General features: G+C 39.0%; 1 protein-coding gene across 1 annotated transcript in view; it reads right to left on the bottom strand.

Moving 5' to 3' along the window:
• DNAH3 (dynein axonemal heavy chain 3) overlaps positions 1-24,163 on the bottom strand; it is a 221,999-nt gene that overhangs the window by 47,611 nt on the left and 150,225 nt on the right. The window contains exons 41-48 of the mRNA XM_053556151.1: positions 16,952-17,055; positions 14,389-14,683; positions 13,022-13,201; positions 5,941-6,064; positions 5,693-5,849; positions 5,047-5,190; positions 2,737-3,403; positions 1,168-1,333 (exon numbers count right to left, since the gene is read on the bottom strand). Coding sequence (XP_053412126.1) covers positions 1,168-1,333; positions 2,737-3,403; positions 5,047-5,190; positions 5,693-5,849; positions 5,941-6,064; positions 13,022-13,201; positions 14,389-14,683; positions 16,952-17,055 — 1,837 coding nt within the window. The remainder of the gene's footprint in view (positions 1-1,167; positions 1,334-2,736; positions 3,404-5,046; positions 5,191-5,692; positions 5,850-5,940; positions 6,065-13,021; positions 13,202-14,388; positions 14,684-16,951; positions 17,056-24,163) is intronic.

Below are 24,163 nucleotides of genomic sequence, written 5' to 3'. Positions count from 1 at the left end.
TTAATACACAGTAATTGAACCTACCTTATACCAGGCATCTGTTAGGCATCAAGAATATAGAGGTAGACAATGAAGGCTAACCAATCCCTGCTCCCAGGGAGCACCCAGAATGGTCAACATTCTCATCTCTTCCCTTACTCTAGTCAAAATTAAGTCCTCCCCCACTTTTTTTGTATATCTATGCTCTGTACATAAAAAGTAAGTTTTTCACCCCGATAAGAACCAGTTTCCATCTCTTCAGCAGTAACGTTGTTCCTGTTGAAAATGCCTTTCTAAGACTACTGAAATAGCTATATTATTCTATCCAGGTCCTCATACCTATGATAACAGCATATCTCGGGACAATTCTGAACAATAAAATTTTCTTCTTTTTCAGCAAAGGTACTTTATTAAATATCTAACTAAATGTGATTTGAATTAAAAAATGTAAGATATTTTCTATATGTAAATTGAGAAATCTTTAAAACAACCACAAAAATAGAGCCAACACCTGGAATTTCTTTCTTTCTTTTTTTTTTTTTTTGAGACAGAGTCTGATTATGTTGCCTGCAGTAGAGTGCTATGGTGTCACAGCTCACAGCAACCTCCAACTCTTGGGCTCAAGTGAGTCTCTTGCCTCAGTCTCCCTAGTAGCTGTGACTACAGGTGCCCACCACAACACCTGGCTATATATGTATGTATATATATATATATATAGATAGATAGATAGATAGATAGTTGTTGTTGTTGTTGTTTAGCAGGCCCGGGCTGGGTTTGAACCCACCAGACCTAGTGCACATGGCTGACACCCTAACCACTGAGCTATGGGTGCCCAGCCCAACCCCTGGATTTTCAATCTGGAATATTTGTTTGTTTGTTTGTTGTTTGTTTTTGGGATAGAGCCTCAAGCTGTCACCTGGGTAGAGTGCTGTGGAATCACATTCACAGCAACCTACAACTCCTGGGCTCAAGCGATTCTCCTGCCTCTGCCTCCCAAGTAGCTGGGATTACAGGCGCCTGCCACAATGCCTGGCTATTTTTTGGTTGCAACCATCATTGTTGTTTGGAGGGCCTGGGCTGGATTCGAACCCGCCAGCTCAGGTGTATGTGGCTGGCGCCTTAGCCGCTTGAGCCATAGGCGCCAAGTCTCTGGAATATTTGGTATACTAAAATGCAGCTAACACTTACTCTACCCGAATGCTGTCATCAAGTTCCACATCTTCTAGAAATTTGTTGGCCACCAACTCCAGAGCATCTGTGGGCCAGGACTGGAACCAATCAATTGTACAGCAATTGATCAGCGAAGGGAACATCCTCAGGCGGTTTCTGAAGGCATCCCCAATTGGACTCATGGCTAATGAAAAGTAAATTTAGTTAATTCTTTTTCTCCAAGGCAGGCAGACCCAAAGGGGCAAGTAGCTATTTCCGAGGATTTTGGTGGTGTAGGGGAATTCACTTCCTGTGGTACTCCAGGAATGTGATTATGAACAGCTATGATGAGTGACCGAGAAGCTCAGAGGAATCATTGGGTATTTTCACATAACTTTGTGATGAGATCTCAGTGTACTACAAAAGCCTTCTAACTGGCACCCACACACTCTATAGTCCCTTCTGCATCCTTCGGGTCACTTACCCAGAGCAGCTTGAGCTCTATGACCCACTGACTCAGAGACACAGGGAGTCATCCATAGTTATGTATAGAAGTTGCCATGAGGCTATCAGCTCATTTCTAATCTTGTCTCTATCCAACCACAAATTTTGAGTTCTATACCCCAAATTCCATCCCTTGTTTATTTAGATGCAGTGTGGTAGAAGGAAGCATGATGCACAAATGGAAGTGTGAAGAGGTTAGTGTGGCTGAAGAATGGGGGGAGAAAGGGAATGTTGGTTTGAGATGAAGTGTGGATACCGGGGATAGTCTAGCGAGTGGCCTTTGAGACTACAGGTTAGGAATTTTGGTCCTTATCCTACTAGAAAATAATTTAGGGGGTTAAGTTTTGTGTGTATGTATGTGTATGCCTGAACACACAATGATCAAATTTGCAATATATGAAGAAAATCATACTGGGTCAATGGAACAGAAAGGATAAGAGTAAAGACAGAAAAAAACCAGAAGGTTGCAAAGGTGAGGTCTGGAGGAAAGACAGCAGCTTAGCTAATGTGAAGGTGATGGAGGCCAAGATAAAAGCGCGAATATGACAGACAGCTAGGAGGTGGAAAATAGATAAGACTTGGTAATGAGAGAAAAGCATTAAACATAATTCCTAGGTTTCTAGATAGACAGGGAATGCCATTAATAGTGATAACAACAACAGACATTGTTCTGTGCAAGGGTCATATACTCATATGTACTCTTTCTCTAAGGAGAATTCAGACAACGGTAGAGATTGGTTTAAAACAGTTGCTCAGGTACATTTCAAAACTATTAAGAAAGGAGTATAATTGTGATGGATGTGTTAATCAGTGCAATGTAAGCATTTCACATTGTATATCAAATCAGTACACTGAACTCCATAAATGCATCAATGTACACAGTTATGATTTAATAAAAACAAAAAAATTAAAAAATTAAAAAACAAAAAAACCCCACCCCCCAGTTGTTCAGGACAGTGAGACACGTTGTCGGAAGAACTCCAGGCCCTGACCCCTATTGGGCTAACCCTGGGACCATTGCTACAGGATTAGGGTTCTTAGGGTTCTCAGAAGACCCTGAAACACCCCAGGGAAAAAGGGCAAACTGAGTTTGCTTTATCTTACCAAGGACAATGTGAAGGTTCTTTTTCACCTTCTCAATAAAGAAGTTATACATGGAAAGGGGTGTGACATCAATCTTCTCTCCTTCAGCCCTGGCTGCTATTTGCATCTTCTCCACGATGTCAGCCTTTTCATCAGCAAGGAAGATATTGGGCACATCGCCAGTGTTCAGCAGCATATTGACGTCCTCCACAAATGACTCATCCTTGATCTGGTTGTCAGCAAAGAGGAAGACGGTGCTCTTGTTGGTCACACCAGCCTGTAGCATGATCTTCTTGAGATCCTCCCGCCAGTCATTGCCAGTGTAGTTCTTAGTGATCTCAATCTGGTAGAGCTCGTATGAGTTCATGAATGTGGACAGTTTGGTGGCACTTTGCCGTCCACTGCCCCCAATGCCCACCAGGAGCAAGTGGCCTTTGTCTTGCTTCAGGACCCTGCAGATCCTGGAGATGTGCTCAATGGCAAACCTGAACATGACCAAGGACATGGGAGCCTTACTGACATTGTTGAACTCTTCCAGATAGTACTCCATGACTGCTGTGAGCTGTTTCATGTCAGTGATCTCATCATAGATTTTTGGGTCACTTTCTGGCTTGAGATAATCTCCAAAGAAGAGGCTACGAATGTTATCATCGACAATCTTTCCAGTAGGTGACAAGTGGATAAGCACCTGTGAGAAGAATAAGTCTAAGCTGGGCATTCAGCCAGTGTCCCAACCAGGCTGGTAGTAGAAAGGGTGGAGGGATGAACAGGAGATGTGTGTGTTCCCTCTGAGCACATTCTTCAAAGTCATGGTTCATCAATAGTTTTTAAAAAAAACATAATATGTAGACCTGATGGTTGTAAAAACTATGATGAAAGGACTTTAAAGAAAGCATGTAAAAGCAAAAGTCAGTCTATTACTAAGTGGTCAGACTGTAAGGTTCCCAAAAAAGGCAGTTGAAGGATGACATTATTTTTTTATTTGCTTTTCCTCCACCAAGTAGAGATACAGGCATTACCTCTGGTCTCCACTCTGTGCCTAGAGTAGGTATGTTTTAGATATTTTAACCTGGTGATGCTTTTGCACTTAGAAGAATGGAACATGAAACAGTTTTGAAATCATTCTATGGGAAATCACAGCTTCTTAGCAATGGAGGTAGAACCAGATGGTGCAAATATATAGGTTTAAAACAACTGTTTTTATATCAAAATGGAAAAGATAAGATGGAAGACCATAAAAATCTTTCACCTGGGCTTTATAAGGGCCTCAGTCCAAACCATGAAAACTTAATGGTTCATTTCTCAACTCAAATTAATTGACCCTAAAATGCATTTTAAATTATTTATAAACAAATAACATCATATATTAAACCACTTTGAATGGATACAAACTTACAGGTTACTTCAAAAGTGAAGCAAAATTGGAGAAAGAAAATATCACCAAATTAAATGACTGGTTGACTCAATATCATTTCCCAAGGTACAGAGAAAAGAGCTGTGGGTCTCCATTGGGGGGGGAACCTGAACTGTGAGATTAATGCGATCAAACACTTGGAACCATTTCTGAGACCACAGAATCTGGCTTACCTTTTCTTATTTATTTAAAAAAATTCAGGCTAAAATGAGAATACCAAAGATTAGGTAACATTGTTTGTGTTTCTAAGGTAAAGTTCAAGTTGTAGTTGAGGCAGCTGAGCCCTTCATTCAGGGAGGGTGCAATGTGTGCATCAGGTGAGAGCCTAACAATCCTCCTCCCTCCTCTCCTTTCCTTTCTCCTTCCTCTCTCCTCCCCTCACTTGAATATTCTTGTGTTATTCACTTGTATGGGCGTGTAGTTGTTTTTCTATTAGATTTATATTGGTATTGAGTACATTGGATACTTGCTTTTCCATTCTTGTGATACTTTACTAAGAGGAATATATTTCAATTCCATCAGGTAAATACAAAAGATGTAAAGTCGTCATATTTTTTATAGTTGAATAGTATTCTGTGGTATACATATACCATAGTTTATTAATTCATTCGTAGGTTGATGGGCACTTGGGTTGCTTCCATGTCTTGGCAATTGTGAATTGAGCTACAATAAACATTATCACCTAACCCCAATGAGAACAGCCCACATCACAAAATCTCAAAGCTGCAAATGTTGGTGTGGATGTGGAGAGAAGGGAATACTTTTACACTGTTGGTGGGACTGCAACTAATACAGCCTTTATGGAAAGAAGTATGGTGAATCCTCAAAGAGCTAATGTAGACATTCCATTTGATACTGCGATTCCATTACTAGGAATCTACCCAGAAGAGAAAAGACCATTTTATCACATGGCTTACCTTTTCTACAGTCTGCTTGAAGCAATTGGAGGTGGTTTCCTTCACCAGGTTGAAGAAGACTTGTCTGTCTTCTTTGTCAACCAGACGGTCATAGAAGACTCGATAAACCTCATGGATCCAAAGCCGGATAAATTTTTCTACATCCTAAAAATCCAGAGTTAATTACTTGAGTGAAAAGAAGGTGGCACCTGAGGTGGCAGTTCTCCAGTAGTATGTAAATCCTTGGGTGAGGATTAAACAGGCTAATGTTTATGAAGTACTTAGCACAATTCCTAGGATAGACTAAATTCTTTTTTTTTTGAGACAGAGTCTCAAGCTGTCGCTCTGGGTAGAGTGCTGTGGCATCACAGCTCATAGCAACCTCAAGATTTTCTTGCCTCAGTCTCCCAAGTAGCTGGGATTACAGATGCCCGCCACAACACCCAGCTATTTTTTGGTTGTAATTGTCATTGTGTTTGACAGGGCTGGGCTGGTTTTGAACCTGCCAGCTCTGGTGTACGTGGCTGGCATCCTAGCCACAGAGCTACAGGCACCAAGTCGTGTAGACTAAATAATTAAAGAAAATTAGCTTTTATTACTATGATACAAACCATATAGCTAAAGATATTGATGAATGATCTTGGTAGCAGAAATGATAGCGGCTGACCTGCAGGTGGGTGTGAGGGCAGAGCAGTACCCCTTGGATGACCCGTGAGAAGTCCCGCAGGTTAAAGACGTAATGCGACTTAGAGGGTGTTGGCAAGAAGTTCTCCACTGCAGCTCTATATATTGTCTTAGTAGCTTGCACCAGTATCTTTCCATGCCTTGGGAGGAAGGGGAGGGCACAGCAATCAAGGAGGAGCCAGAACTGAGAGTACCCAGGCCAATATGCTAGAAGACATAAGAACCTCTTACCTTAAGAATGACACATCGAATCCTTTCCCAAAGTGCCAGTCAACGATGGAACTGAAAATCTTGGTTAAAATGTCATCCTCAAAGGCATTGATAGAAATGATATTCAGATGGCGAGTGAATCGTCCTGGAAAAGAGGCACGTGTGGGTGCACATACAGTCACACTGCCTAGACCTAGTGACCCTGGATATGGGAGAGTTGGCTTTCCTTCTGTCTTCAAGTTCTAGGGCTGAGCTCTATATGGCAGTCTCTAGCCACATGTGGCTTTTAAGTGAAAATTAATTAACACTAAATGACATTCATCTCAAGTGCTCAAGAGCCACATGTGGCTAGTGGCTGCTGTATTGCACAGTAAGTATATAGAACATCTCCATGTTGCGGAAGTTCTATTAACAGCACTGGTCTAATGCTTAAGATTGGTTTTAAAAGATAAGGGCAACACGTGATCATTGTAAAATAGCCAAACAATTCAGAAATCTTTTGTAGAAAGTTAATATCTCCTTTTTTCACTTACCTCCCACAAAGCAACTTAATTCTCCCACTGCCCAAGTTAACCATTATTAATTTGGTATTATTATTATTATTTTTTTTTTTTTTTTTTTTTTTTTTTTGTAGAGACAGAGTCTCACTGTACCGCCCTCGGGTAGAGTGCCGTGGCGTCACACGGCTCACAGCAACCTCTAACTCTTGGGCTTACGCGATTCTCTTGCCTCAGCCTCCCGAGCAGCTGGGACTACAGGCGCCCGCCACAACGCCCGGCTATTTTTTGGTTGCAGTTTGGCCGGGGCTGGATTTGAACCCGCCACCCTCGGCATATGGGGCCAGCGCCCTACTCACTGAGCCACAGGCGCGGCCCCAATTTGGTATTATTATTATTATTATTTTTGCTGATGCCATAAAGTTGACTATAAAACTCCATGGAATTCCCAAATAACTGTTAGAATTATTGGTGAATTTAGCAAGGTCACAGGATTTGGTATTCTTCTATTTATCTGTCTAATTCTAGATATATCCATATCTATTTATACCAGTTTTATTGATATCCTAATAATAATTCACACACCACATAACATCTAATTCATCCATTTAAAGTATATGATTCAATGATTTTTAAGTATATTCAGAATTATGCCACTATTATCACAATTTTAAAACATTTTATCCACTCCAAAAAGAAACACTGTGCCCATTAGCAGCCACTTCTCATTTTCTTGTCGTCCTCGACAACTAATAATCTACCTTCTGTCTCCATAGATTTGCCTGCATATTTTTTGAAAGACATTTTGTTATAAAGTAAAACACAGATACAAGAAACCATATAAAATAAATGTATACTTTAATGATTCATTTCAAGATTAATATCTTTACTCCTACCTTTCAGGTCAAGAAACAGAACTTTGCCAGCCCTCCACAGAAGTTTCTTCACATATGCCATCTCCATCAGAGCCCTCTCCTCTTTCTCCCTCTAAAAGTTATCATCATCCTGACTTTTAGAGTGATTCCTGCCTTGCATTTCTTTATGGCTTTTATCACTCAAGTTTCATTCCTAGACACCAGAGTTTAACTCTGCTATTAAAAACCGTTTTATCTTTAAGTTTCTTTTCAATCTATTGGTTTCCTCCCAATCTTTCTTTTCTCTTTCATTTGTTGATGATGTGGGATGCAGGATTTTGTTAATTACATACTCATGGTGCAGTTTAACACAAAATTGTAATTGTATCCAGAGACCTGATCAGATTCAGGTTCTATCTCTTTGGCCAGACTATAGTGGGTGGTATGTTCTTTTATCAGAAGGAACATAATGAGTTTCTCCTTTTATGACATTGGTAACTACTATTAATTCATTGGGCATTGCAAAATGGCTGTATTCTGAGTCTCTTTTTCATTTATTAGTTAGACTATTTTTATGAACAGATTTGATTATACAGTGGTACACTTCATATAAATAAGTCAGGGCAAATGTTTTGATTCTTTCTCATTTAATTTGCTATTATTATTATTATTTTTGCTGATGCCATAAAGTTTACTATAAAACTCCATGGAATTCCCAAATAACTATTAGAATTATTGGTGAATTTAGCAAGGTTCCAAGATAATTAATTAGTTCCCTAATGTCCTCTGAAGGTGATCAACTAATATTATTATGGATTCAAGGGTTTAAATATATTTTGATAAATTTCAATTGGTTGAAATTACTATTATTGTTGAAGCTCAAATTTCCCCATCTTTGACCAGTGACAGCTTTTTTATATTGATAACCAAGTCCTTTGACATGACTTTAGTAGTCTTTGATAGCTTTCTTATTATCTGGTACATCAAGAGGTTACAGATGTACTTAAGCCTCCATGTATGTGGCTGACACTGTAACCACTGTGCTACGGGCGCCAAGCCAGGATGATCTAATTTTATTGCTAATAAGTCATGTGCTAGTTTTGCCTAGATGCCCAAAATAATTTTTCTTTTTCTTAAAAGTCCAGTTAGTCACGTCTGTAATCCTAGCGCTCTGGGAGGCCAAGGAGGGTGGATTGCCTGAGCTCATGGGTTCCAGACTAGCCTGAGCAAGAGTGAGGCCCTGTCTCTAAAAATAGCTGGGCGTTGTGACCGGTGCCTGTAGTCCTAGCTACTTGGGAGGCTGAGGCAAGAGAATCACTTAAGCCCAAGAGTTTGAGGTTGCTGTGAGCTGTGACGCACTCTACTGAGGGTGACAAAGTGAGACTCTGTTTCAAAAAAGAAAAAAAAAGTCCACTAAGTTTTTAAGTTTATGTCTTAGCAGTGATCATTTTTGAGTCAATCTTCTTAGGTATACAATCTTCTTAGAATTACATACTCTCCAGTATGAATTAAAACAAGATTTTTTTCATGAGCATTTTAGTAGATTATGGTTTTTATTGTTTCTTCTGTTTCTTTACTTTGATTTTCTTCTTCAGATACTTGTTAGTTGTATGCTGGATTTTCTTAGTGTGAATTAAACATTTGTTGCTTGCTCTCAAATCTTTTTAATCCTTCTTTTCATTTCTTTTTGAAATTCTTTTATTGTGTTAATATATGTATCATAAAATTTACCATTCTAAACATTTTTTTTTTTGAGACAAAGTCTCAAGCTGTCATCCTGTGTAGAGTGCTGTGGCATCATAGCTTACAGCAACCTCCAATTCTTGGGCTCATGTGATCCACTTATCTCAATTTTTCTATTTTTAGTAGAGACAGGGTCTTGCTTTTGCTCAGGCTGATCTCGAACTTGTAAACTCAAACAATCCACCCACCGCTGCCTCCCAAAGTGCTAAGATTACAGGTGTGAGCTACCATGTTTGGCCCATTCTAAACATTTTTAAGTATACAGTTCAGTGACATCAAGCACAGTCACATTTTTTGTTTTTTGGAGACAGAGTCTCATTTTGTCGCCCTCAGTAGAGTGCCATGGCATCACAGCTCACAGCAACCTCAAACTCTTGGGCTTAGGTGATTCTCTTCCCTTAGCCATCCAAGGAGCTGGGACTATAGGTGCCTCCACAATGCCCAGCTAGTTTTAGAGACAAAGTCTCGCTCTGGCTTAGGGTGGTCAAGAACTGGTGAGCTCAAGCAATCCACCTACCTCAACCTCCCAGAGTGCTAGGATTACAAGCGTGAGCCACGGCACCCGGCTACCACATTCACCTTGTTGTATAATTATCACCACCATCCATCTCCAGAATTCTTTCATTTTCCCAAACTGAAATTCATTAAACACTAACTCCCCAATTCCTCTTGCCCCACACCCTTTTAACAGCCATTCTACTTTCTGTCTGTATGAATTTGACTACTTTGAGTACCTCATATAAGTGGAATTATACACTAGGTATCCTTTTGTGACTGGCTTATTTCACATGGCATAAACGTCCCCATGGTTTATCCATGTCATAACACATGGCTTCACTTAATTTTTATTTAAAAAAATGTCATCCTTTTAATTTCTTTTCCTTCAGACATTGTTGGTTGTGTTTATTCTATTTTGCTTTCCTTAGTTTTGGCTTTATTTCCAAAATAACGTTCCTCCTTATTTCTCGAGTTGCAGTTGCTGAATTTTTTAGTTCTGATTTATGTTGTTCTTTCATGTCTTGCATCACCTCGCCAATGTCGTTTAGATTGTTTTAAAGTAACAGATTACAGTTTTTTGAATATTCTTTTTATTCCTTTGAAGTAGGGGTTTTATTCTGCTCTTTATTCTCTTTATTACTATATTAACTTTTATGAAATGTGTCCCCAATCCTTCCTCCCCCCTCATTTCTATGGAAATTAGAAGGAGGCTTGATTCAAATGGCTCTTCTAACTCTGCAAAACTCCCTATTCTCTTGGTTTCTTAAATGTTAAAAAATACAGTGAGTTGCTTTTTGAAGTTTCCTGCCTCTGCTCCTGTCTCTCACTTTAATTTGGACCATCTCTTTCTTTGGTTTCTATTTTCCTTAACCTGTTCAATTTTTATTCAGCTCCCAGCAGCTTCTCTTCAGTGTGCAGTCTTGCCTTCCATGGGAGACCTGGCTGGGCAGTTTGGAGAAATCACTGGGGCTAAGTTCCTTCATCCCCTTCAGTGTTCACTACAGCTTGATTGTACTCAGTTGTTACTTGAATAGGTGAAAGCCCTGCAAACTTCAGCTTTTCTTTGGGGTTCTTCCATTCTCAGGTCTGTTAGATGGCCTATCACTCCCTCTGCTTTCTTCTGGACAGATGCAGATAATATGCAGGTTTTGTAACTATCAGTGATTCGCTCCCACTTATTTGTACTTTGGAATTTGTAAGGACACCCTACAAACCAGCCTTGGCTTTGCTATCCAGTTGATCTGTTTTTATGTGAGAAATTTGGGAAGATCCAAAAAATGTACTGCCTTTGCTGCTGCCATATCCCCAAATTTCTTTCCATATACATATGCTAAAAATTATATACAGGGTGTCCATAAAGTTCATGCGCAATTTTATTTTAAATTGCGCATGAACTTTATGAACACCCTGATATATATATTTTAATATATTTAAATATATTTATATATTCATATCATATATGTATTCATTTTATATGTATATATTTATATATGAATATATATTATGTTTATATAAAATATATAAATATATGTACATATATTTATGTAATATACACTTATAATTTATATATACTTATATATTTATATATTAGTATATATACTGATATATTTGTTTATATAAAACTTTTATACTTATATATGTATATATTTGTATATCATATATACTTATATATGTATATCTATACATATATACTTATATATTTCTATAAATATATACTTATATATAAATATATACTTATTAATATATATTTACATATAGAGTTATCTGTGTATACCATCTACACTTACATATACATACTGACAAATGTAGGTTTTACTCTTTAAAAAAGTAATTGCAGAATAATATTTTTATACATTGTTGATCTGGAACTATTGGTGGCTTTGTGAACTTAACCATTTGATATTATTTTCCCCTAGTCTGTGTCACCCAAACCCAGATCTGTCTGTTGCCAAACCTTCTTCAGCCACCACACCGTATTGCCGTGAGTCTCGGTTTCCTCATTTCGGCCCTGACACCTGGTAGCTGGTAGCTGGGCTGGCAATTATCAGCTAGGCTGTTAGTTCTCTGCTGAATACAATTTCATTAAATATCAACATCAGATGTGATTACTCCATGATTACAATGGAACAAGATAGAAACAAGATTGCTCTGCAACCATGGAAATGACCACACTTCCTCCCTCTCAGCTAACATGAATGACTCTGCTTCTTTATCAAGTGTCAGCGCTAACCCCATTTCATTCCTCCTGCTTCCTAGAAAAATAATTATTAAGATAGCCACTCACAGGATTATCCCCACTTCCTGAAAGTACTCAGTCCAGAACTGAGCCCCTGCTCCCTGAAGCCTTCCCCCACATCGCCTCACTTTCATCAGGCACTCCCTCAGCTTTCTCAGGTGTGCAGACACGCTTGTTGTAGCAAATCAATATACTTAATTTTACTTGACTACAGATGTGTTCCTGGTGTCATGGGGTACTGGGCTTCATTACAGGGTCTTCAAAAGATCACATTTGTAACATAGCTTGAAAATTGTCAATTGATGTGCAAATAGTAGTTAGTACCAATTTTTTTTTAAAGTTAGGGTCTTGCTGTGTTTCTCAGGCTGGTCTCAAACTCTAGGCCTCAACTGATCCTCCCACCTCAGCCTCTGGAGTTGCTGGGATTATACGCATGAGCCTGCAAGGAACACTGGAAACAGATATTCTCTTTTGAATGGTTAGGTTCTAAATAGAGAAAAGTAATATAGCAAGCTCCTCTCCCTTTCCTCACTGGTAAGAGAGGTGTTGAATTTATAGATGCTAGGTGCCTGAGATCTCGTTGTATCTAAAGCCAAGGCAAAGGCACCTCTAAACTCCACACTTGAAGAGGAAGGTAATCTTTTGGGTACCCTAGAGAGACCACCCTATCCATTTTCCTCATTTTACAAACACCATGGAGGAGAGACTTGTCCAAGTTCACAGAACCCAAGTCTGGAAATGGTATGAAGATTCTTAATCTTATTCTTTATGGGAATAAAAGTAAAAATTCCTATACACCTAGACGGATCAAGTGGTACCTGGAGCAAGATACACTCCTGAACTGTTAGATGATAAGGGAAAAACCCTGTTAACTTATTTGCTACTATTATTATTATTATTTATTTTACTTAGGCCACTTTGGGTTAGATTTTCTGTCTCTATCAACTTGAAGAATTGTAACAAATACAACAGGTGACTGTGTCACGCACCGGTAATTGGGGACCTCTGATCTAGTCACCCTCCTGGAATACACTGAACTCTCCTTTTCATAACAGACTTCTGTTTGTCTAGGGTCAACCCAAAGACTCCTCACGTCCTCTCTTTATGTTCTTATTCTTTTTTACTCAACTTCCAACATCAGTTCTGGAGTCTAAACACACTTTTGCTCACACTCCATTGGGACAGGGTGCGCTGCGCCGACTCTTCTTTCATGGAGGTGGCCCAGCTCTGCTGGGGGTGGCAGGAAAGAGGAATGAGCTCTTTCCTTCACATACCAGTAATGTCATTCCTTCCTCCTCCAGGGGGGCCCATAGCTGTCACAAGCAGCACATCCACAATGTCGAGCCTGTTTGTGTCTTTCTTGTCAAACCAGTAACCATGGTCAATCCATTGCCTTAGGAGCTCAATGGGGGGCTGGGCCCCATATACCTCTTTGGCTGGCATGTTGAGGTCATCTGGGGAAAGAAGCCACAGTCACATGTTATAAATCCACGCATCCTCTGCTGTCATGGGCAGTAAGAGGTGGCAGTTGCTTTTGTGGGGAAGTCCGTGCCCAGTCATCCCATTTCACACTCCAGGCAGGGCCCAGTCAGTGGACATCTGTCCAGATGGGAGATGAGACCTCCCTCTGTCTTGCTGAGACCTCTGCTCATTGTGACTATAAGGAGGCATGGTTTGCCATCAACAAATGGGCATTTAACTTTTTCCCATTTTCCTCAACCAAAATGCATATGTATTGATTGTCTGCTATATACTAGATGTTTTGTTATGTGCTGGGGATATGAGGGTGAGAAAGACAGTCAAGCTACCAGCCAATAGAATACGTAATTTGACCAGAAGGTAACAGTTAAACTCTAGTGGGAGTAAGGCTTTGATCTGGGATTTTTGATGAGCAAAAAAAAAAAAAAAATAGTAAAAATAGGCTATGACTTCCTTGAAGGCAAGGACTAATATTCCCCATTCTTGGCACATAGGAGGCACTCAACAAAATGGAGGCTCTTTTAGTTTTTCTGCAACAAACATTGTTTGAGTGCCCAGTTTGTGGCAGGTGACATTTTAGGAACTTTTTTTTTGGAGACAGAGTCTTATTATGTTGCCCTCGGCAGAGTGCCGTGGCATCACAGCTCACAACAACCTCAAACTTTTGGGCTTAAGCAATTCTCTTGCCTCAGCCTCCCAAGTAGCTGGGACTACCGGCCCCAGCCACAGCGCCTGGCTATTTTTTGGTTGTAGTTGTCATTGCTGTTTGGCAAACCTGGGCTAGGTTCAAACCTGCCAGCTCTGATGTATGTGCCTGGTGCCCTACCTGCTGTACTACAGGTGCTGAGCCAACATTTTAGGAACTTTACACACTTTATATTATCTAGTCCAATAATGGCCTTATAAGGAAGATAGTATTGCCTGTATGTCTAAAGTACAGAACTGAGGGTAGAGAGGTTAAGTCACAATAAACCAGGGATTAAAAAGGAAGGAAGGAGAAAAGGATGGGAGGGAAAGAATACTAAACTGTATTAACTGGAAATGTTTTCTGTCCCAGAGAGAGCAGAAGGAATGTACAGAAGTGCTACAAGGGGAAGCTCTGGTTTGCTGCAGCTTGGGGTGAAAGGACCTGGTTTTGTTTCGACCCGAGTCAATGTCTTACCCACAAATACCACTGCTTTCTTTCCTATGGGAGGCCCAAAAAGGCCCTTCCGCCTTCGATCCAGCTTGGACATGATGATATCTTGGGTCTGATTGGCTGAGGTTCTTGCAGAGAAATTGATGCAGTTGGGGAGGTAGGTATTTTTTGGCAGGCGGAGAAGGAAATTGTTGGTGATAGCCGATTTGCCAGTGCCTGTGGGCCCCACAAACAGCACTGGAATCTCATGGTTCAGGTAGATTTTTAAGAAGAAGGACTGCCGGGCTGTCTCCATTGTGGGGATGATGAGTTCTGAGATCTATGCCACAAAGACATGGGAGAGTCTTGGTCTTGGCCCCAGGAAATTGGATCCTGGCATTCAAGAAACCTGGGTTTAAATGCTAACTTCATTTCTTACTATCTTTGGGTCCCTGAATGAGCATTTAACCTCTCCAGGGACCTCAGTTTCTTCATCTGTGAATAATAATGATGCCTAATTCACAGAGCTGGTTTGAGGCTTAAATGAGACTTCACATGTAAAGTTAGGCATTACTGTCTACATTTTGTGGGTGAGCAAACAGAGGTCCACAACCTTTTGGCAGCTCGCCCAATTAACACAGCAAATAAGTGAAAATGATGGGATTTGAATCTTAGTTTGTCAGATTCCAGAGTCTACAGTCTTAACTACTCAACTATCACATTATAAACAACAATTAGAGTAAGCATCGGTCCATGGCTGCTGTCTTCTGAGACCATTGCTCTGAGCCAACCTGTCTGCCTTGTCCCAGGCAAGATCCGCCTCCCATTTGCCATTGATACTGCCTAGCTAAGAGGTTTAAGTAGGACCCTGAAGCCCCTGTTCCCTGTACTTGTCTCTGATTTGCTTTTCTCAATACTTGGATCCTTGATTCTAAGACCCAGCAGCCCCCATATAATCCCTTGCCTTTTCAAATATGGGGACTGCACAGATTCTTCTTGGTATTCAGGTCTCAGATGGACTCTGAGGGCTTGGTGTTGGGCTTCTGGAATCCCTATAACTTTTAATAGAACACCTTATTTTCGCTTGACTTCTCTGAGCCCTATCTCTATCATTAGCCATTTCGCCACATTTGTTCCCTCCATGGCGGGAGGGGATTGTATCATGTGCCAAAGTCTCCTTGTATGTCTAAGCTGAATGGGACCAGTGAGAGAAATTGAGGCCACGGTGCTGAACAACTCCAGGGAATATCACTCACGCTGTGGTTCACATAAATGGTGCCCCTTAAAGCAAAACTAGACCACATCCAACTGGTGTCACCTGGGTCTGTGCAGCATGGCGGCCCTATGTATGCTGGTATAAAAAAGAGTGACTTTTTTCTATAATAATTTAAATCAAAGGAAAAGGATCAGATGAGACAAGGGAATTAAGTGGAGAAGAAGAGAATTAGCAGGTGTTGAGTTATGGATGCTTTGCTTGCGTTTCCTGCTGAAATCTTCCTGGTACCACTCTTCGGCAGCTATATAATATTACAGGTGAAACAACTAAGAATAAAAAAAAATGGCTAATTTATCTAAAACCACAGAGCCAGTAAATGATGCTAAATGAGGAACCAGGTCCACGATACCTATTTTGCTACCAAGATTGGGAATTTAAAGCAAGTTTGGTTTCATAGATTTTTATTTTCAGGAACTAGACCAGTTGTTTGACAAGGGAAAATTTCCCAGCAGGACTGACAATATGTTCTGTATTGGATTCTTCAATGTGTATTAATTTAGCAAGATTTCAAATCTCTGGAGTTCAAGTAACTAAGCTCGTAAGGAGAATTAACGTTCAAGAGCTCAGTGCTAGGTTTTTCTTTATAACTCTCAGTCCCCCACATGTGTTCTGAAGTCAGGATGCATTCACCCTGCACACTACATCCTTACTATACATGCAGCTGGCCTACTCAGTGGCTGACTTAGTTGTCAATATCTTCACTTCCCATCCACTGACTGCTACTCTAACCAGAGCTTAAATGACTGGCCATCGCTCCAGAAAGATAAATTATGTCCACTAGATTCTACTAACAGGGGCATAAAAGTGCTTATCTGAAAGTATTATCTACAAGGACTAAAATGTGTCAGAGTTGCAGGTAAATCATCTGTTAACCAGGAAACTTATTAAATCAGAAACCGTTTTTCTGAAAATTCTGATCAAGGAAATTTTTCTCTGAGGATTTTAAAAACTCTTTTTGCTGAGATGACTGAGGGGTGAACTGATGACCAGCTGGATGATAATAATCAGAACAGAAACACACATTGATCCAGCCCCTTGTATGTGCCATGTGCTCATGTATACCACTTTCAATCTTTGCAATCATCCTTTAAATGCTTTTTTAAAAATTTTTGGTTAAGTAAACTGAGGCACAGTGGGTGAAGGCTGAGTAAGGAAGTTGGGTCTCTTTGATTCTAAAGCCCATGCTTTTGAAAGTTCATTCAGCTCATGTTTAAATCTTTTCCTAAAGAAAGCTCTTCAAAATGTTCACAAAGAACTGTTAATTCCTCCACCTGGAGAATATTTGGGTCATTCCAGAAACCACAGTTCTGTGGACAATGCTTCTCTTTTTACCTTTGCACCAGCTGGAATATTTTCCTCCTCTTTGGTGATGTACTCCGTCCATATGTCCCAATGTCCACCACCTTGTTTGACAAAGTAAAAATCATAGATGCTTCCTGGACTCAAAGAAACAAAACAAGTCATCAGCACACTAAAGGTTTACGTTTCATATCTGGGATATTTAATTACTTTAGCTATAGGTCTCTGAAAATGTATAACTACCAATACTGGTATTGCTGCGATGAAACTTATATATTGCTGGTAACTGTGTAACCTGAAACAACACTTTTTAAAGAAAGTGACTTTATCATTTGTGTAAAACGATAGCTGTTAATTATAAACTTATTTTATTTATTTTTTTTTTTACACAGACTCTTGCTCTGTCATCTGGGCTAGAGTGTCATGGCCTCAGCCTAGCTGACAGCAACCTCAGATTCCTGGGCTCAAGCAATCCTCCTGCTTCACCCTCCCATGGTAGGGGACTACAGGCACCCACCACTATGCCCAGCTAATCTTTCTAGTTTTAGTGGAGATGGGGTCTTGCTTTGCTCAGGTTGGTCTCAAACTCCTGAGCTCAAGCAATCCTCCCAGTTCAGCCTTCCAAAGTATTAGGATTATAGGTATGAGCCACTGCAGTTGGCTTATTAAATGTGGCTCAGTGTGTAGGGTGCCAGCCCCATATACCAAGGGTGGTAAATTCAAACCCAGACCCAGCGAAACTGCAACAAAAAATAGCCGGGCATTGTTGTGGGTGCCTATAGTCCCAGCTACTCGGGAGGCTGAGGCAAGAGAATCGCCTAAGCCCAGGAGTTGGAGGTTGCTGTGAGCTGTGACGCCACAGCACTCTACCAAGGGCGATAAAATGAGACTCTGACTCTAAAAAAATATATATATATTTTTGATAATGTAAACAGCAAGTGTTAAAATAGAATAAAAAGAGGCAATAAATCACTCCAGATCCCGATTCAAAAATACCTTTATGGCAATCCCTCCAGCTCCACACAAACATACTGACGATAGCAAGATAGAGAAAGGATTTTGTAAGAATGAGATCATCCAACATATACTATTTTTAAATAAGGTGTTAAATTTAGTTTAACTTACATCTGGTAAAAGAAAAGGAGACTAAAGTGAAACTGAGAGACCTGTTGATTTTCCGATACATCTTTATTCACTACAGGAGATCTGGTTCCTAAAAAAATAATTTTCCTTAAAAATTATTCACTTTTTCCTACTTTATTCACTACAAAAAGATGCCAGTTTCCTTAAAAAAAAAAAAAAAAGGCCATTAAAGGGTTAAAATCACTATGCTTTAAAAAAATCTCTTAATCCAAGTTTGTTGTTGTATTTTAACTTTTTATTGTGAAAAAATTTAAAAATACATGAAAGTAAGAAGAATAGTATAATAAACCGTCATGTACCTATCATCCAGCTTCTACAATTATCAATATTTTGTAATTCCTGTCTTATCCATTTGCCCACCACCAACCACCACCACATTCATTTTTCTCTCTTCCTTCTTCCCTCTTTTCTTTTTCTCTGTTTCTTTTTCTCTCTCCCCTTCCATCCTTCCTTCTTCCTCTTCCTTTTTTCTCCCTCTTCTCTCCTACTTTTCTTCCCTTTTTTTTTGGTCTGGAGTATTTTAAAGCAAATTCAGCTGTCACACATTTCATTTGTAAATACACGTGATTCAATCTTAAACCAATGTCATGAACACCTTTATAAACTATGAGATGATGAACTCTCACTCTTCCCTCCACCTCCACCCCCAATCCCCAGCTCTTTCAGTCATTGATGATGTTATATAACCTTTACTTTGTCAGGATTTATTATATTCCTACTTTGTTCTACAACTGTAATTCTCCTATTCCTCTTATGTCTATATCTAAATAGATTAAATGCTCAGACCTAGGTCTTTTAACACTGACCATTCAAGAGCTCTTTATTTTGATTCATCTCTTAATTGGTCAATTTCATTTTCTTTTCAAGAAGGGGCTTACAGGTGCCATCTCTCCATCTTGCATGTTTTGAGAATATCTATCTGCCTACTGCTCTTTTTTTAACAATGACTTTGTTAAGAGTAATAGACTTATGGCACATTTTTTTCCCCTCTGATGTTCTATTCTGTTTTCTTGCATCTTAAGTTGCTGTGCCCAGCAGATATTTACTATCTAGTTGTCTGATGAAATCTCTTTTATCCCCAAATTCCTATATTAATTTATTTATTTTGAGACAGTGTCTTACTCTGTTGCCCTCAGTTGAGTGCTGTTGCATCAAAGCTCACAGCAACCTCAAACTCTTGGGCTCAAGCCATTATCTTGCCTCAGCCTCCCAAGTAGCTGGGACTACTTTTTTTAAAAATACCCTCCACAGTGCTGGGCTTTTTTTTAGAGATGGGGTCTTGCTCTGGCTCAGGCTGGTCTTGAACTTCTGAGCTCAGGCAATCCACCTGCCTTAGCCTTCCAGAGTGCTAGGATTACAGGTGTGAGCCACCGTGATTTATTCAGGTTTCATCTTTTGGTCACCTATTCTGTATCAGTTTTTTTCGTGGAATGTAGCATACTCTTACAATTCATAGAAATAGTTCTTCATTTTAGGAAACATTTCTGCATTTATATCTCTGTATATATTGCCTACACTATTCATTTGGTTTCCTGTTGTTTGGTTACCATATCAATCATATTCTCTTATTCCTGTAACTCCTTCAATGTTTTTGTCTTTTTCTTCTACAGTATGAGTAATTATCTCAAGCCTTTCTTCTAAGCCATTTATTAGATGTCTAACCTTATATTTTACTTCTTGCTGGTTCTAATATACTTATTAGATCATTAACGGCATTATTTGGCTTTGGATTTGTTTCTTTGGTTCTTCAGTCCCTCTTTTCCTCTAATTCTGTGGTTTTATCAGCTGACCTATGACTTTCAGCTTTATTGAAATTTATTTATATACTATATAATTCAACCATTTCAAGTGTGTATTTCAATGGTTTACTAAAAATTTATGGACATATTAATATTCACCCAGAGTTGTGAAACCATTACCACAATCAATTTTGGAAATTTTCATCATACCAAAAAGAAATCCTATACCTCTTTGGCTGCTAAATCAACTGCTAAATCCCTCCCCACCCATGCCATCCCCTGGCAACCACATTTGCCTTTTCCATTCATTTGATAGAAATGAAATGACACACTGTATGTTCTTTTGTGATTGGCTTGCTTCTTTCTTTTCTTTTTTCTTTTTTTTGCAGCTTTTGGCCAGGGCTGGGTTTGAACCTGCCACCTCCAGTATATGGGGCTGGCGCCCTACTCCTTGAGCCACAGACACCGCCCCTGGCTTGCTTCTTTCAATGTTTGTAAGGTTCATCCATTTTGTAGCACGTATCAATTACTTCATTTCCTTTCATTGCCAAATAATATTCCATTGTAGGTTTATACCACATTTTATTTAACCATTCATCAGTTAATGGAAATTTGGATTGTGTTTAACTTTTAAGGAACTGCTAAAGGCTCTTTTCCAGAGCTGCTGCACCATTTTACATTCCCATCAGAGGATGTGAGAGTTCCAGTTTTCCTGCATTCTCATCAACATTTTTTTTTCCCCATCTTTCTGACTGTACCTATCTCAGTTGTTGTGAAGTAGTATCTCATTGTGGTTTTAATTTGCATTTCTCTGTTGGCTAATAACTTTGATCATCTTGTTGTGTGTTTATTTGTCCTTCATGTATCTTCTTTGGAGAACTGTCTATTCAAACATTTTGCCCATTTTTAATTGGGTTGTCTTTTTATTCTGGTTGTAATACCTTTTTTTAAAAAATTAAATCATAGCTGTGTACATTAATGCAATCATGGGGCACCATACACTGGTTTTATATACAATTTGACATATTTTTATCACACTGGTTAACATAGCCTTCCTGGCATTTTCTTAGTTATTAAATGAGTCCCCTTTTTAAGACATATGATTTGTAAAAAGTTTCACCCATTCTGTGGGTTGTCTTTTCATTGATGTTGTCCTTTGAAGTTTGTAACTTTTTAATTTAATTTAATTTTTATTTTTTATTAATTTTTTTATTGTTAAATTATAGCTATGTACATTAGTGCAATCAAGGGGTACAATGTGCTGGTTTCATATACAATCTGAAATATTCTCATCAAACTGTTCAACATAGCCTTCATGGCATTTTCCTAGTTACTGTATGAAGTTTGTAACTTTGACGATGCTCAGTTTATTTATTTTTTTCTTTTGCTGTTTATGCTTTTGGTATCCTAAAGAAACCATTGCCTAATCTATGGTCATAAAAATTTGTACCTGATATTTTCTTCTAAAGGTTTTATAGTTTTAGCTTTTTCATGTAGGTCTTTGATCTATTTTGAGTAATTTTTTTGACTACTGTGTGAGGCAGAGGTCCAAATTCATTCTTTTACTTGTATATATTCAGTTGTTCCAGACATGGGTGGCAGGTTCTAGATTTCAATATGTGCCAAAATTCAATTTCTCTCCCTAGCCACTGCTTTTCAATATTTACAGAGTTAAGTCGTAACTCTTTCTTTGGTTATTGCTTTGATTATTCTTTTCCCATTAAACCAGCTTGGCATCATTGGCAAGTTATCATAAGTGCAAGGTTTTTTTTTTCTGGACTCAATTCTGTTAGATTAATCAATAAATCTATACTTTTGTCAGTATACTCTACTAATTACTTATGAATTAAAAAATCTTCTGTTATTACTAAATTCTTTCAACAGGAATATTTTCTGTCCCTTGTATAATACTCTCTTTCTCTGTCTCTCTCTCTCTGATGTGCACAATCACCTTGCCATTGTTGCTGTAAAATAATCAGGTAAATTCTTCTTGATGTCTTTTCCAACATTATCTGGAGCCTGTTTTTTTCCCCCTTTTTTTCTTTTTTCTTTTTTTAAGACAGAGTTTTACTCTGTTATTCCAAGCTAGAGTGCCATGGTATCAGTCTAGCTCACAGCAACCTCAGACTCCTAGGTTTGAACTATTCTGCTGCCTCAGCCTCCCAAATAGCTGGAGCTATGGACCACCATGCCCAGTCGATTTTTCTATTTTTAGTAGAGACAGGTCTCATTTTGCTAAGGCTGGTCTTGAACTCCTGAGTTCAATGGATCTTCCTGCCTCAGCCTCCCACAGTGCTAGGATTACAGGCATGAGCCACCATGCCCAGCTTGGGACCAGTTTATCTTACCCATTTTCCTGGCCATAATTCAAGGACTAGTGTATGGCTTTCTTTCCTGCAGCCTGAGGCTGCAGGGTTGAGTAAAAGGAAATAATCTGTTGACCTTGCTGGGAAATCTGGCCTCTGTGTGCACACTCTCTCTGAAATTTGAGCAAACTTCTGGAAGCACAGAACTATCCCACTCCCATTATAGCTACTGACATGTTCCCCTTATACAGGATTTAGCTCACATTCTCCCATAGCATGAGGTTCTGGAAGATGTAAACCCTGGTGTTTTTCTGGCTTCTAGTAAGATCCCCCAGAATTATGCAGGGCCTCTCATGATTTGAGGCTTTCTTTTAGATCATTTTTGTAGCTGTGCAGTCATCATCATATTCCACTTTCCTCCATATTGATGATTACCAGTGAGAACTCTGAGAATTTTATCAACAGTCACCCCACTGAGTGGCAAGTTCTGGTTTGGGAGCTGCATCATACCAGAATCTTATTTCTCTCCCTATCCACTGCTTTTCAATGTTTATAGAATATAACTCATTCTTTGGTCATTACTGAGGAATTTTTAGGATTAAAAGGACTTCTTTTGTTCTTAATTTTATGATGTATTTAAAAAGAGAACTTCTGTTATTTTACGTCACTCTACAGCTTTACCTAGAAGTCAATCTGGTGCAACACTTTCAGAATGCAATCTGGTACCATGCTTACAGAGCTACAAAAAATGTTCTCTAAGTCAGAAATTGCATTTCTGGGAATTTGTCATAAGGAAATAATTCACAACGAAAATAATCTATATACATGAGTATGCAATACCATCTGTGATATGTAAGAAATAACTTACATATCCTACATTAAGAGACACAGAAAAATTATGTTCCTAGAAGATGAATGGAATGTTTTTCAATTATTGAAATGATAGTTGCAAAAGCTAATTGTTAATATCAAAATTGCCTTTAAGCACTGGGGGAAAAAATCCCTATTTAATAAGTTGTTCTGGGAGAAATGGACAGCTACATGTAAAAGACTGAAACTAGAGCCCGCCTCTCACCACTTACAAAAGTTAACTCATGCCAGATAAAAGATTTAAATTTAAGACATGCAATAATTAAAACACTTTAGGAAAGTGTAGGAAAAACTCCTAATGGTATTACCTTGGGAAAGAATTCATAAAGAAGACCCCATTGAAAACTGCAGCAACAACAATAAATAAACAGGACTTGACCAAATTAAAAAGCTTTTGTACAGCTAAGAGCACAATCAATAAAGCAAATAGACAACCTTCATAATGAGAGAAGATATTCATATGTTAGGAATTGGACAAAGGGCTAGTGACCAGAATATACAAAGAGCTCAAGCAAATCAACAAGAAGAGAACAAACAACCCCATCAATCAATGGTTGAGTGACATGAACAGAACTTTCTCCCAAGACGACAGACAAATGGCGAACAAACACGTGAACAAATGCTCATCACCCCAATCATAAGAGAAATGCAAATCAAAGCCACTTTGAGATATCATCTAATGCCTGTGAGAATAGCCCACATCATAAGGCCCCAGAGCTTCAGATGCTGGTGGGGGTGAGGAGAGAGGAGTATACTATGTACTTTTGGTCAGATTGTAAACTAGTATAGCCTCTTTGGAAGGAAGTATGGAGAATCCTTAAAGAACTAAAAGTAGACCTCCTATTTGATCCTACTTGGTGATTCTGTTACTTGGTGTCTACCCAGAAGAAAAAAATCATTTTACCATAAGGACATCACACTCAAATGTTTAGAGCAACTCAATTCCCAACTGCAAAGACATGGAAACAACCTAAGTGCCCACTGACCCCTGAATGGATCAATAAACTGTAGTGTGTATATATACCATAGAATACTATTCAGCCATATAAAAAATGGACACTTTACATCTTTTACATTTACCTGGAAGGATTTGGAGAACATTCTCGTAAGTAAAGGATTTCAAGAATGGAAAAGTAAGCACCCTATGTATTCAGTTATAATCCGAAACTGGTAGATCAGCAAATATA

The sequence above is a fragment of the Nycticebus coucang genome, chromosome 12 (genome assembly GCF_027406575.1).
Source record: "Nycticebus coucang isolate mNycCou1 chromosome 12, mNycCou1.pri, whole genome shotgun sequence".
Taxonomy (NCBI): domain Eukaryota; kingdom Metazoa; phylum Chordata; class Mammalia; order Primates; family Lorisidae; genus Nycticebus; species Nycticebus coucang.
This window is presented reverse-complemented; position numbering and strand designations above follow the sequence as displayed.